At 43.4% G+C, this 12,417-nt stretch overlaps 1 protein-coding gene across 6 annotated transcripts in view; it reads right to left on the bottom strand.

The window, feature by feature from the left end:
* The window catches only part of SLC9A3 (solute carrier family 9 member A3), a 245,734-nt gene that overhangs the window by 61,400 nt on the left and 171,917 nt on the right, over positions 1 to 12,417 (bottom strand). For all 6 annotated transcript variants that reach the window (XM_072153018.1, XM_072153021.1, XM_072153019.1 and 3 more), the window contains one exon: positions 2,242 to 2,331. In XM_072153018.1, coding sequence (XP_072009119.1) covers positions 2,242 to 2,331 — 90 coding nt within the window. The remainder of the gene's footprint in view (positions 1 to 2,241; positions 2,332 to 12,417) is intronic.

Genomic DNA, 12,417 nt, shown 5'->3' with positions numbered 1-12,417 from the left:
TTAAACACCATATTTTTTGTATGAACCATTCATATATTTATATAAATTAATCATGTCCCCTCTTAGTCATCTCTTTTCCAGACTAAATAAGTCTAGTTGTTTTAATCCTTCCTCATGACTTAGACCCACCATAACCCTTATCATTTTTGTGACTTTTCGTTGTACCCTCTCCAGTTTTTGGGCATCCCTTTTACGGACTGGTGCCCAGAACTGGATGGTATATTCCAGCTGAGGACAAACCAATGCCTTGTACAATGGTAATATTACATCCCTATCACGAGAGTCCATACCAGACCTTACTGGTTTGAGAGGCAGCTAATTGACATTGCATGATGCTATTTAACCTATGATCCACTATTACACCCAGTTCCTTCTCCACAATAAAATCTCCCAGATTTACTATTTATGGGTAAATATTGGAAGGGTTAGTAAAAGACTTCATACAGGAATATGTGACATTAAATAGTATAATAAGTGACAGCCAGCATGGGTTTACTTAGGATAGAAGTTGTCAGACTAAACTGATCTGTTTCTATGAATAGTTGAGCAGATGCCTGGATGGAGGAGCTGCTGTGGATATTGTGTTCTTGGACTTTGCAAAGGCATTTGACACTGTCCCTCATAGACTCCTGATGGTAAAATAAGGTCTATTGGTTTGGCAGAAATCATTTGCAATTGGATTGAGAACTGGCTGAAGGATCGTATCCAGAGAGTTGTGGTCAATGATTCCTACTCGGAATGGTCACCAGTTATGAGTGGTGTACCCCAGGGTTCTGTGCTTGGCCCACTACTATTTAATATATTTAATAATGATAAAGAGGTAGAAATCAATAGCATTGTGTCTATTTTTGCAGATGACACCAAGCTGTGTAGTGTATTACATTCTATGGAGGATGTTCATAGGCTGCAGGGGGACTTGGACAAACTGAATGTTTGGTCATCCACTTGGCAAATGAGGTTCAATGTGGATAAATGTAAGGTTATGCACCTGGGGGCTAATAATCCACAGGAAAAATATGTCCTTGGGGGAGTAGATCTGGGAGAGTCACTTGTTGAGAAGGACCTGGGGGTACTAGTAGATTATAAATTGAATAACAGCATGCAATGTCAATAAGCTGCCTCTAAAGCTAGTAGGATCTTGTCATGTCTCAAAAGTGGTATGGACTCTCGTGAAAGGGATGAAATATTACCACTGTACAAGGCATTGGTTCGGCCTCACCTGGAATATGCTGTCCAGTTCTGGTCACCGGTCCATAAAATGGATGCCCTGGAGCTGGAGAGGGTTCAACGTAGAGCCACAAAAATTATATGGGGTATGAAGGGTCTTAGTTATGAGGAAAGATTAAAACAACTAGATTTATTTAGTTTGGAAAAGAGACGACTACGAGGGGACATGATTAATTTATATAAATATACGAATGGTCCATACAAAAAATATGGTGGTAAATTGTTTAAGATTAAATCAAATCAAAAGACGAGGGGGCACTGTCTCTGTTTGGAGAAATCAAGGTTAAATCAACAGGGGTGACAGGGCTTTTTTACTATGAGAACTGTCAATCTGTGGAATAGCCTGCCTCAGGCCCTGGTAACAGCAGGGAAAGCAGAGAGCTGAACATTGATGGTTATGTTATATAGAATTGTTTCCCCTAAATCCCTTCCTCATGCAATCCATTCACTTCCTTGGTTGAACTTGATGGACAAGTGTCTTTTTTCAACCGTATAAAATATGATACCATGATAAGTATAATGACCTAGTATAGATTTGAATGTCTCTCATTTAACATCATCACATGACAGTATCTGATCCCAGTCTATATCCTGTAATGCAGCCCTGAATTTCAGGAATTTAGCCTTCTTATAGTTCAATGTTTTTTTTATTTTCCCACATGTTTTTGCTTTTTACAGTTTAAGAGGAAATGTGTGGAGTAGTTGTATAAGATACTAAACTATTGTGCAGGTGAGGGGGTTGGGGAACAGCTTTAGTTATTAATCCCAAAGTTTTTGTGTTGCAACCCTGTGTCTAGCCATCGAGATGAACTTTGCTTTGCTCTATGTTTTGCTGAAATAATAGTTGACATTTGTTTGACAATAGTTGACACTTGTTTGTAACACAATTGTTTCTGCATTTTCTATGTATATAAGTATTATAATCAAAGATGTGTTTACAGAAGATCAACTTGCAAACACAGATTTATCATGAATAGCAATTATAGAATAGAAAATGGATACTAAAATCCTTACTCTGCCATGCAGTTTTTCATTCAGTTTTCGTTCATGATGTTCACTTCTCTTTACTTTTAACCATCGTACCAATGGTTTAATAGTTAATCCCTGTTTACAGTAGATAAAAGATCATTTTATTAATTTGTCTTACATTCAACAATTTGTATATACTTATACAATTTGCATGACAAGCATCAGGCTAATTGAGAAAATATGATTTATAAATAATATGTAAAAGTATAATATCAGTGTTTGTAGCAGCTATCTGTGTATCAAAAATGTAGGTTGGTAACTTGCATATCATGTAGGGTTTTGCGGAACTAAGTAAATCTGTTTGTATATCTTAAGATATGAGTGCATGAGTACTATTGAAGATGGCTAGAAATATCCAGAGCTATAGACATTTTGCTTTGTTCTATAATACAGTACTAATTTGTCAATGTCCATAACTTGTCCAATATTTACAGTAGGGGACCCAACAGAATATAAAATATGCATTGGCTGATAAAGAAAGATTTAAGAGAGACAGATATTGATTAAGTTCATGGTTGTTTAGCTTGCTACATATCAGTATGTGAGAAACCTGACTAGAGGTTGAATTTAAAAATGCAGGGCTTGTTATAAATCTCAGTGCTCATGAAAATCTTGGTAACAATGGACATAGTAGCATTTTATTTTGAATAAACTTAATTGAATTCAAAGAAAAATAAAACGCACTTTCCCTTTTTTTTCTCTTATTGTTTGCATGTGGATGTCATCATTACTAACAAAGCGATTTTTAACCCCTTTTAGACACAGCCATTTTGTAGCTTAAGGCTCAGCCCCATTTTTTGTATTCTGACTTGCGTTGCTTTACATGGTTATAGCATTTGAATACTGTTACTTATCAAAGCAATTATGAGACTGTTTTTTCCTCACATGTTGTACTTCACTTTAGTGGTAAATTTTGGCTGATACATTTTGCGTTTATTTATAAAAAAAAAAGTTAAAAAGTGATGAATTTTTTAAAAAAATTGCTGAATAACATTTCCCATATGTCTGCTTTGCATTCTCATAATTTTTGATATGTCTGGATAATTTATTTTGATGTCGAGCGGCTTACAAATCAAATATCGGTTTTCTGTATTTTTAGAATTGACTATTTTGGGGATAATTTCTGTTTTTCATGAAATTTTAAATATTTAACATTAAACCCCCCTATATAATCAACCCATTTTCAAATCTGCACCCCTCAAGCTATCAGAAACAGCTTTTAGGAAGACCAAGAAATAATTTAATAAAGAATGCAGCACCTTCTGTGAAGAGAGCTGCATACAATGGTCCCAGATGGATCCAAAATCCACCAGAAAAGTTAAAATGTTATAATATATATGTTGACCGGAGCTACACAATTTCTCAATCTTTCATCCTTATCTTAGATTTGATTCCAATATTAAAACTTAACTTTTATTAAGATAATCACATAAACTGAAACCATATAATAACAAAGAAAGGCAAAATACTCATTGGAGTGAACTGCTAAGTGGAAGTGTGCAATCTAAGATCATACAACACACGTATGGACATCTGGTGGGACAACATGCCATCAAATTACGAATGGTAATCTCCTACCGTGATTCAGATGTCACATAAAAGAGCAGGGTGTACGGGGTATCAGGAACTGTGCCGTACTGTCCCTGTCAAAAAAGCCCCTTAACTCCTGCCCTGACAAGGGCAGTCCACAGCTGTTCCTGTCCAAAATAGACGCATGCCCCCTGTTAGCGCCACCTTCCCTGACGCATTTCGTCACCTGGACTCTTCAGAGGGAACTGGTGTATATCAAAGACGCCGTCCGCGCCTGGCGTAGTTGAGCAAAAAATGGCATGCAAAAACTGTGGTTACTCCGCTGTAAGTTACAGCAGAGCTAGCTCCGCTGTTAGCTAAAGCTGTGGACAGATAGTGTCCTGCTGGTCTCCAGTCCTGGTGGTGGACTAGGAGACACGATGTGCAGGCTGACTGGCAGTTCGCCAGATGTCCATACGTGTGTTGTATGATCTTAGATTGCACACTTACACTTAGCAGTTCACTCCAATGAGTATTTTGCCTTTCTTTGTTATTATATGGTTTCAGTTTATGTGATTATCTTAATAAAAGTTAAGTTTTAACCATTTATTCCCCTCTACCCCTTTAAGCTGTTGTATATTTGTATGGGGTTTCTAACTACTCTACAAGATTTGCTGCTTTTGTATTGATTCCAATATTAGTCCACACGACAGGATTTTCAAACCATCATGACCAGTGACATTTTAGATGAGAATAAGTCACTATTCATACACAGGACTGCTACGTTTTCTCTCCTGGTCCTTTAATTCTTCCTAGTGGCCAATTCCGATAAAAACCATAAAATGCGCATATAACCTCCACAAGGACGCCCAGTCACTGCCCGACCCTGGGTTTCACCTCTCTTGGCTTCTTCCGGGGCATCATGATACTATGTATGTGGGGTTTGTGTTATGATTTAAACTTTTATTGCATTATACATTTCTTTATATGTTTATGGGCATTGTTATTAATTCATTAATTTATTTTTATTAAGAAGAAATTTTTTTGCACTTTTTGTTCCACCATGGGACACAAATCATCTGATTGCTTGTTCATAATAATAACCTGCAATACTGACCTTAACTGTTCATGGTTCAACTCTCTATGGAGATGGGAGAGGTGGCCTGGATTTTTTAAATAAATAGTATAATAGTAGAACAGGATAAATAATGAAGCAGGTCTATCAAATCCAGCCTATTACTCTAAAGGCAAAACTCCCCATAAGGCAGATACCATTTAGCCATTGTATGCAAAAAAAAAAATGTCAAAATAAATCCTTGGATCTGCATCCAATCTCAAGAATCCAGTGCCCATTGCTCTTTAATTATGTTGATACTTTCTTTCCTCTAGGCTTAGAGGATTTTCCTTTGTCATTGTTTCCGAGTTTTAGGTAAAAAGATCATAAGCTTTATGTTCTGTCTTTTCAAGTATTTGTGCAATGTAAATAGATTGCCTCTAAAATCCATTGCCTGACAATGGTTCCAAATATTAACCCTTTCACAACTGCCATATAACTTTATATGTTGTAATTGCACATGTACAAACAGCTATATTTTCTGAACTGTGGCATCTGAAAACACAGTAATGACTTCAATTTGAAGAGAAGAAAATCCCCTTTAATATTGCATTTAGTGTTTCTAGGTGGCACTGAACCCCTTTAAACTTTCAGTTACTTGAGGATAAAAGAAGCCCTTATTCACATTTTGGTTCACGTTTTTGCAGTATTGGGAACCCTTCAGTTTGTGCTTGGGTCCCCCTTTAGATGAGTCTGTCACTTTCCCTTTCTTCTCTCACGAGCATTCTCACTCCTTTACTTCCCCATTCCCTTTTTTCTTCTTCTAGCTACTGCCCTTTAATTCTGAGTGTTTTGGCTTTATTTCTTTCATTTTATGTTTTGCCTTTTTTCAGTTTACCTACCCTTCTCTTGCTTTACTCATAGTCGGTTTCTCTTCTTTTCTTTCTTTTCTCCATTCTTCTTTTCGTTGTCTGTCTTTTCATGTTTTTCCTTTTTGTGTGTGTTCTTTTTCATTTTTCATTTTTCTTGCACTATTTTATTTTTGTCTAACCTATCACTAAACATACCTTTAATACATTACAGCTTACCAACTCTCTTTCTATACTTACTAGAGATGAGCGAGCACTAAAATGCTCGGGTACTCGTTATTCGAGACGCACTTTTCCCGATGCTCGAGTGCTCGTCTCGAATAACGAGCCCCATTGAAGTCAATGGGAGACTCGAGCATTTTTCAAGGGGACCAAGGATCTTCACAGGGAAGCTTGGCCAAGCACCTGGGAACCTCAGAAAAGGATGGAAACACCACGGAAATGGACAGGAAACAGCAGGGGCAGCATGCATGGATGCCTCTGAGGCTGCTTAATTGCACCATTATGCCAAAAGTATGGGCAACAGCATGGCAATGACAGAGTGACCGAATGAGGCTAGATAGCATCTAAAACATCCAATAATTGACCCTGACACTATAGGGGATTATGCAGAGGCAGCGGCAGCAGCGGCAGGCTAGAGAGTGTCTTGGCAACATACCCCAAATGGACTCAGGCTTAAAACCAATGGGTGGCAGAGAGGAACCAAAGGAGGTGAGCAAGAAGCGCTCAAATAATATCGGTAAATGATAAAAGTTTGCCAGTATATTTTGTGGATTACACAGCAGGGTGGCGACAAAGTTAACAAGTTTGATGTGGAAGCCATGAAAACAACCCAAAATTCTGCCTGACACAGCTCGTTTGATAAGGGGACCATGTATGGAGGCAGTGAACTAGTAGTAGATTAAAGGTGCTGCAGTTAAAACTATGTTAGTTGGATCTTGGGATGGAGCTGGCGCTCCGCTGTCAGGCGAGCTTTCGCCAATCCAAGCCCTTGTCTCTAGGCTACTCCCCAAACAGCACTTCTAAGAACCTTTTGTATAAGATCAAGTGTAGTAGCGTTCTTATAAGTTTGGGTTCTGGCGGGTGAGGGGAATGTAAACAGATGCGCAAGAAGCGCTGAAATAATATTGGTAAATGATAAAAGTTTGCCAGTAGATTTTGTGGATTACACAGCAGGGTGGCGACAAAGTTAACATGGAAGCCATGAAAACAATCCAAAATTCTGCCTGACACAGCTCGTTTGATAAGGGGACCATGTATGGAGGCAGCTATATGGACTACTTTTGGAGGCAGCTATGGCGATGACGTGTGGAGGTAGCAATGGAGACAACGTGTGAAGGCAGCTAAAAAGACGACGTGTGGAGGCTGCTATGGAGACAATTTAATTTGGATAGTGCCTGTATGTGGCAGTCCAAAAAAGTTTTCAAACCAGAGGAGCAGGTAGCTGGTCCTCCAGAAAAATTACATAGATTGAGTGCCTGTATGTGGCAGTCCAAAAAAGTTTTCAAACCAGAGGAGCAGGTAGCTGGTCCTCCAGAAAAATTACATAGATTGAGTGCCTGTATGTGGCACTCCCAAAAATTGTTTAAAACAGAGGACAGGGTAGTTGGCCCTCCAGAAAAATTAAATACATAGAGTACTATAGCCAGAGCCAGTTGGCCCTGGCAAAAAAATAGCCAGTTTCCTCTGCTTTAGTGTACAAAGAGGAAAAGAAGGAGGACAATGAGGAGGAGGAGTACATACATTATTCAGGTGCAGCTTCTTTCACCTGGTGGAGAATGGAAATGCGGAGAAATCCAGGCTTTATTCATCTTGATAAGCGTCAGCCTGTCAGCGCTGTCAGTCGACAGGCGTGTACGCTTATCGGTGATGATGCCACCAGCTGCACTGAAAACCCGCTCGGACAACACGCTAGCGGCAGGGCAGGCAAGAACCTCCAAGGCGTACAGCGCCAGTTCGTGCCACATGTCCAGCTTTGAAACCCAGTAGTTGTAGAGAGCTGTGTGATCATTTAGGACGATGGTATGGTCAGCTACGTACTCCCTCACCATCTTTCTGTAAAGATCAGCCCTACTCTGCCGAGACTGGGGACAGGTGACAGTGTCTTGCTGGGGTGACATAAAACTGGCAAAGGCCTTGTAAAGCGTACCCCTGCCAGTGCTGGACAAGCTGCCTGCTCGCCTACTCTCCCTCGCTACTTGTCCCGCTAGCGCTGTCAGAAGGGAAATACTGTTTCAGCTTGTGCACCAGGGCCTGCTGGTATTCATACATTCTCACACTCCTTTCCTCTCCAGGGATGAAAGTGGAAAGATTTTGCTTGTACCGTGGGTCCAGGAGAGTGAATACCCAGTAATCGGTGCTGGAATAAATTCTTTGAACGCGAGGGTCACGGGATAGGCAGCTTAGCATGAAATCTGCCATATGCGCCAGAGTCCCAACGCGCAAGAATTCACTCCCCTCATTGGTCTGGCTGTCCATTTCCTCCTCCTCCAACTCCTCTTCTTCTGCCCATACACGCTGAACAGTGAAGGACTGAACAATGGTCCCCTCTTCTGTCTCGCCAACATTCTCCTCCTCTTCCTCCTCATCCTCCTCCACCTCCTCCGATATGCGCTGAGAAACAGACCTAAGGGTGCTTTGGCTATCAACAAGGGAATCTTCTTCCCCCGTCTCTTGTGACGAGCGCAAAGCTTCCGACTTCATGCTGACCAGAGAGTTTTTCAACAGGCCAAGCAGCGGGATGGTGAGGCTGATGATGGCGGCATCACCACTGACCATCTGTGTTGACTCCTCAAAGTTACTCAGCACCTGACAGATATCAGACATCCACGTCCACTCCTCATTGTAGACTTGAGGAAGCTGACTGACCTGACTACCAGTTCTGGTGGAAGTTGACATCTGGCAGTCTACAATCGCTCTGCGCTGCTGGTAAACTCTGGATAACATGGTTAGTGTTGAATTCCACCTCGTGGGCACGTCGCACAACAGTCGGTGAGCGGGCAGTTGGAGGCGGCGCTGCACTGCCCTGAGAGTGGCAGCATCTGTGCTGGACTTCCTGAAATGCGCACAGATGCGGCGCACCTTCGTGAGCAAATCAGACAGATTGGGGTATGTCTTGAGGAAACGCTGAACTATGAGATTTAACACATGGGCCAGGCATGGCACATGTGTCAGTCTGCCGAGTTGCAGAGCTGCCACCAGGTTACGGCCGTTGTCACACACAACCATGCCTGGCTTCAGGTTCAGCGGTGCCAGCCACAGATCAGTCTGCGCCGTGATGCCCTGTAATAACCCTTGGGCGGAGTGCCTTTTATCGCCTAGGCTCAGCAGTTTGAGCACCGCCTGCTGTCGCTTAGCGATGGCACTGCTGCTGTGCCCCTAGAGCTACCGACTGATGGCGCCATGCCCACGGATGGTAATTCAGAGGAGGAGGTGGAGGAGGGGTGGGAGGAGGAGGAGGCATAGTAGGCCTTTGAGACCTGGACCGAGGTAGGCCCCGCAATCCTCGGCGTTGGCAGTATATGACCAGCCCCAGGGTCAGACTCGGTCCCAGCCTCCACCAAGTTAACCCAATGTGCCGTCAGCGACATATAGTGGCCCTGCCCGGCAGCACTCGTCCACGTGTCCGTGGTCAGGTGGACCTTGTCAGAAACGGCGTTGGTCAGGGCACGGAGGATGTTCTCTGACACGTGCTTGTGCAGGGCTGGGACGGCACATCGGGAAAAGTAGTGGCGGCTGGGGACCGAATACCGAGGGGCGGCCGCCGCCATGAGGTTTCGAAAGGCCTCGGTCTCTACCAGCCTATAGGGCAGCATCTCCAGGCTAAGCAACTTGGAGATGTGGACTTTGAGGGCTTGGGCGTGTGGGTGGGTTGCGCTATACCTCCTTTTGCGCTCCAGCGTCTGGGGTATGGAGAGCTGAACGCTGGTGGATGCTGTGGAAGATCGTGGAAGCGAAGATGGGGTTTTCGCACGGGAGGTGTTTGGGCCGGGGTCCTGGGCAGGGGGCTGACTAGCAGATGACACAGGGGAAGGAGCAGTGGTGTGCCCGGCCGGAGGTGAACGGGCTTGGTGCCATTGATTGGGGTGTTTAGCATTCAGATGCCTGCGCATACTGGTGGTAGTTAAGCTAGTAGTGGTGGAACCCCTGCTGATCCTGGTTTGGCAAAGGTTGCACACCACAGTCCGTCGGTCATCCGGTGTTTCTTTAAAGAATCTCCAGACTTCTGAAAATCTAGCCCTCGCCACGGGAGCTTGACTACGGGCAACATTTGGCGCTGATGCACCAGCTCTGGCCCTGCCTCTCCGTCTGGCCCCACCACTGCCTCTTCCAACCTGTTCTGCTATAGGACTCGCCTCCGTCTCAGAAGCACTGTGTTCACCCGGCCTATCAACCCAGCTTGGGTCTGTCACCTCATTATCCTCCGATCCCTCAGTCTGCTCCCCCCTCAGACTTCCTGCCCTGACAACAACTTCACCACTGTCTGACAACTGTGTCTCCTCATCGTCCGACACCTCTTTACACACTTCTTCCACTACGTGAATAATGTCATCATCACCCACAGACTGCGACTGGTGGAAAACCTGGGCATCGGAAAATAGCTCAGCATCAGCAGGACAAGTGGTTTGTGACTGTGGGAAGGGTCCAGAAAACAGTTCCTCAGAGTATGCCGGTTCAAATGCCAAATTTTGGTGGGAGGGGGCAGACTGGGGGGAAGGAGGCTGAGGTGGAGGAGCTGGAGGAGTGCCGATTTCGGTGACATGGGTGGACTGCGTGGAAGACTGACTGGTGGACAAATGGCTAAAAGCATTGTCCGCAATCCAAGACATCACCTCTTCGCACTGTTCTGGCCTCAACAGTGCTCTACCACGAGTCCCAGTAACTTGAGACATGATGAACTTAGGGAGTGTACCTCTGCGGCGTTCCCCTGCTCCCCCATCAGCAGGTGGTGTCTCACCCCGCCCAGGACCACGGCCTCTGACCCCTGCAGTAGTTGGACGCCCACGTCCACGCCCTCGTCCTCTACCCCTAGCCCTCGGGTTAAACATTTTCCAAATTAAAGTGTAAACTTGAAAAAAAAAAAAAATTGTGTTTATTTTTTTTAAGTTTTTTATTTTTTTTAACAAAACGATGCTATCCTATTGCTATGGCTAGTTTCTAACCTACACTGACAGCATACAACTGGATTTTGTGCTTTGCAAGATGAGTTTGAGCTATAAAATGAAATAAAGGTAAAAAAAAAAAAAATCAGCAGACTCTGCCTAATTCTAATCAAACCCCTAATAATTTGTCCCACTTCGGTGTTTGAGGTGGATATGCGTGTCACTAAGAGCTAAACACAACGGTCGCAGGTCTCCCAGCAAATTCCTCACAGTATGGTACTAGCTGCACTACTAGTGCCAGCAAGCCCAGCCACAAGCAAACAAAAAAAAGGAAAATATAACGCTATTGTAGGCCTAAGTAAGCCGTTGGGGTTCTCCTATGGCTATTTTGTAGCCTACAATGAAAGCACACTGCTTTGCAAGATGAGTTTGAGCTATAAAATGAAATACAGCTAAAAAAAAAAAATCAGCAGACTCTGCCTAATTCTACTCAAACCCCTAATAAATTGTCCCACTTCGGTGTTTGAGGTGGATATGCGTGTCACTAAGAGCTAAACACAACGGTCGCAGGTCTCCCAGCAAATTCCTCACAGTATGGTACTAGCTGCACTACTAGTGCCAGCAAGCCCAGCCACAAGCAAACAAAAAAAAGGAAAATATAACGCTATTGTAGGCCTAAGTAAGCCGTTGGGGTTCTCCTATGGCTATTTTGTAGCCTACAATGAAAGCACACTGCTTTGCAAGATGAGTTTGAGTTTAAAATGAAATAAAGATAAAAAAAAAATATTAAATCAGCAGACTCTGCCTAATTCTAATCAAACCCCTAATAAATTGTCCCACTTCGGTGTTTGAGGTGGATATGCGTGTCACTAAGAGCTAAACACAACGGTCGCAGGTCTCCCAGCAAATTCCTCACAGTATGGTACTAGCTGCACTACTAGTGCCAGCAAGCCCAGCCACAAGCAAACAAAAAAACGGAAAATATAACGCTATTGTAGGCCTAAGTAAGCCGTTGGGGTTCTCCTATGGCTATTTTGTAGCCTACAATGAGAGCACACTGCTTTGCAAGATGAGTTTGAGCTCTAAAATGAAATAAAGGTAAAAAAAAAAAAAAATCAGCAGACTCTGCCTAATTCTACTCAAACCCCTAATAAATTGTCCCACTTCGGTGTTTGAGGTGGATATGTGTGTCACTAAGAGCTAAACACAACGGTAGCAAGTCCCCCTGCAAATTCCTCACAATATGGTACTAGCTGCACTACTAGTGCCAGCAAGCCCAGCCACAAGCAAATAAAAAAAAAAAGTATAACGTTATTGTAGCCCTAAGAAGGGCTGTTGGGTTCTTGTAGAATCACTCCTGCCTAACACTATTCCATAGCTCCCAACCGTCCCGATTTTGACAGGACTTTCCCGTTTTTCGTACCACTGCCCCGCGTCACGGGCAGCTATGAGATTGTCACGGATTTTCCCCCCAGGTCCCGCTGTGTCCCGGCGCTGTGTCCCCATAGTAAATACTTTGAAAGTCTGAACTCACAGTACAGAATGGCTTCTACAGACATCAGGAGGGAATCCTTTTCAGAGAAGTGTCGGGCTTAGCGGAGAGAGCAGGGATCACGTAATCAGCTTC

Source organism: Engystomops pustulosus, chromosome 5 (assembly GCF_040894005.1).
Source record: "Engystomops pustulosus chromosome 5, aEngPut4.maternal, whole genome shotgun sequence".
Classification (NCBI taxonomy): Eukaryota; Metazoa; Chordata; class Amphibia; order Anura; family Leptodactylidae; genus Engystomops; species Engystomops pustulosus.
This window is presented reverse-complemented; position numbering and strand designations above follow the sequence as displayed.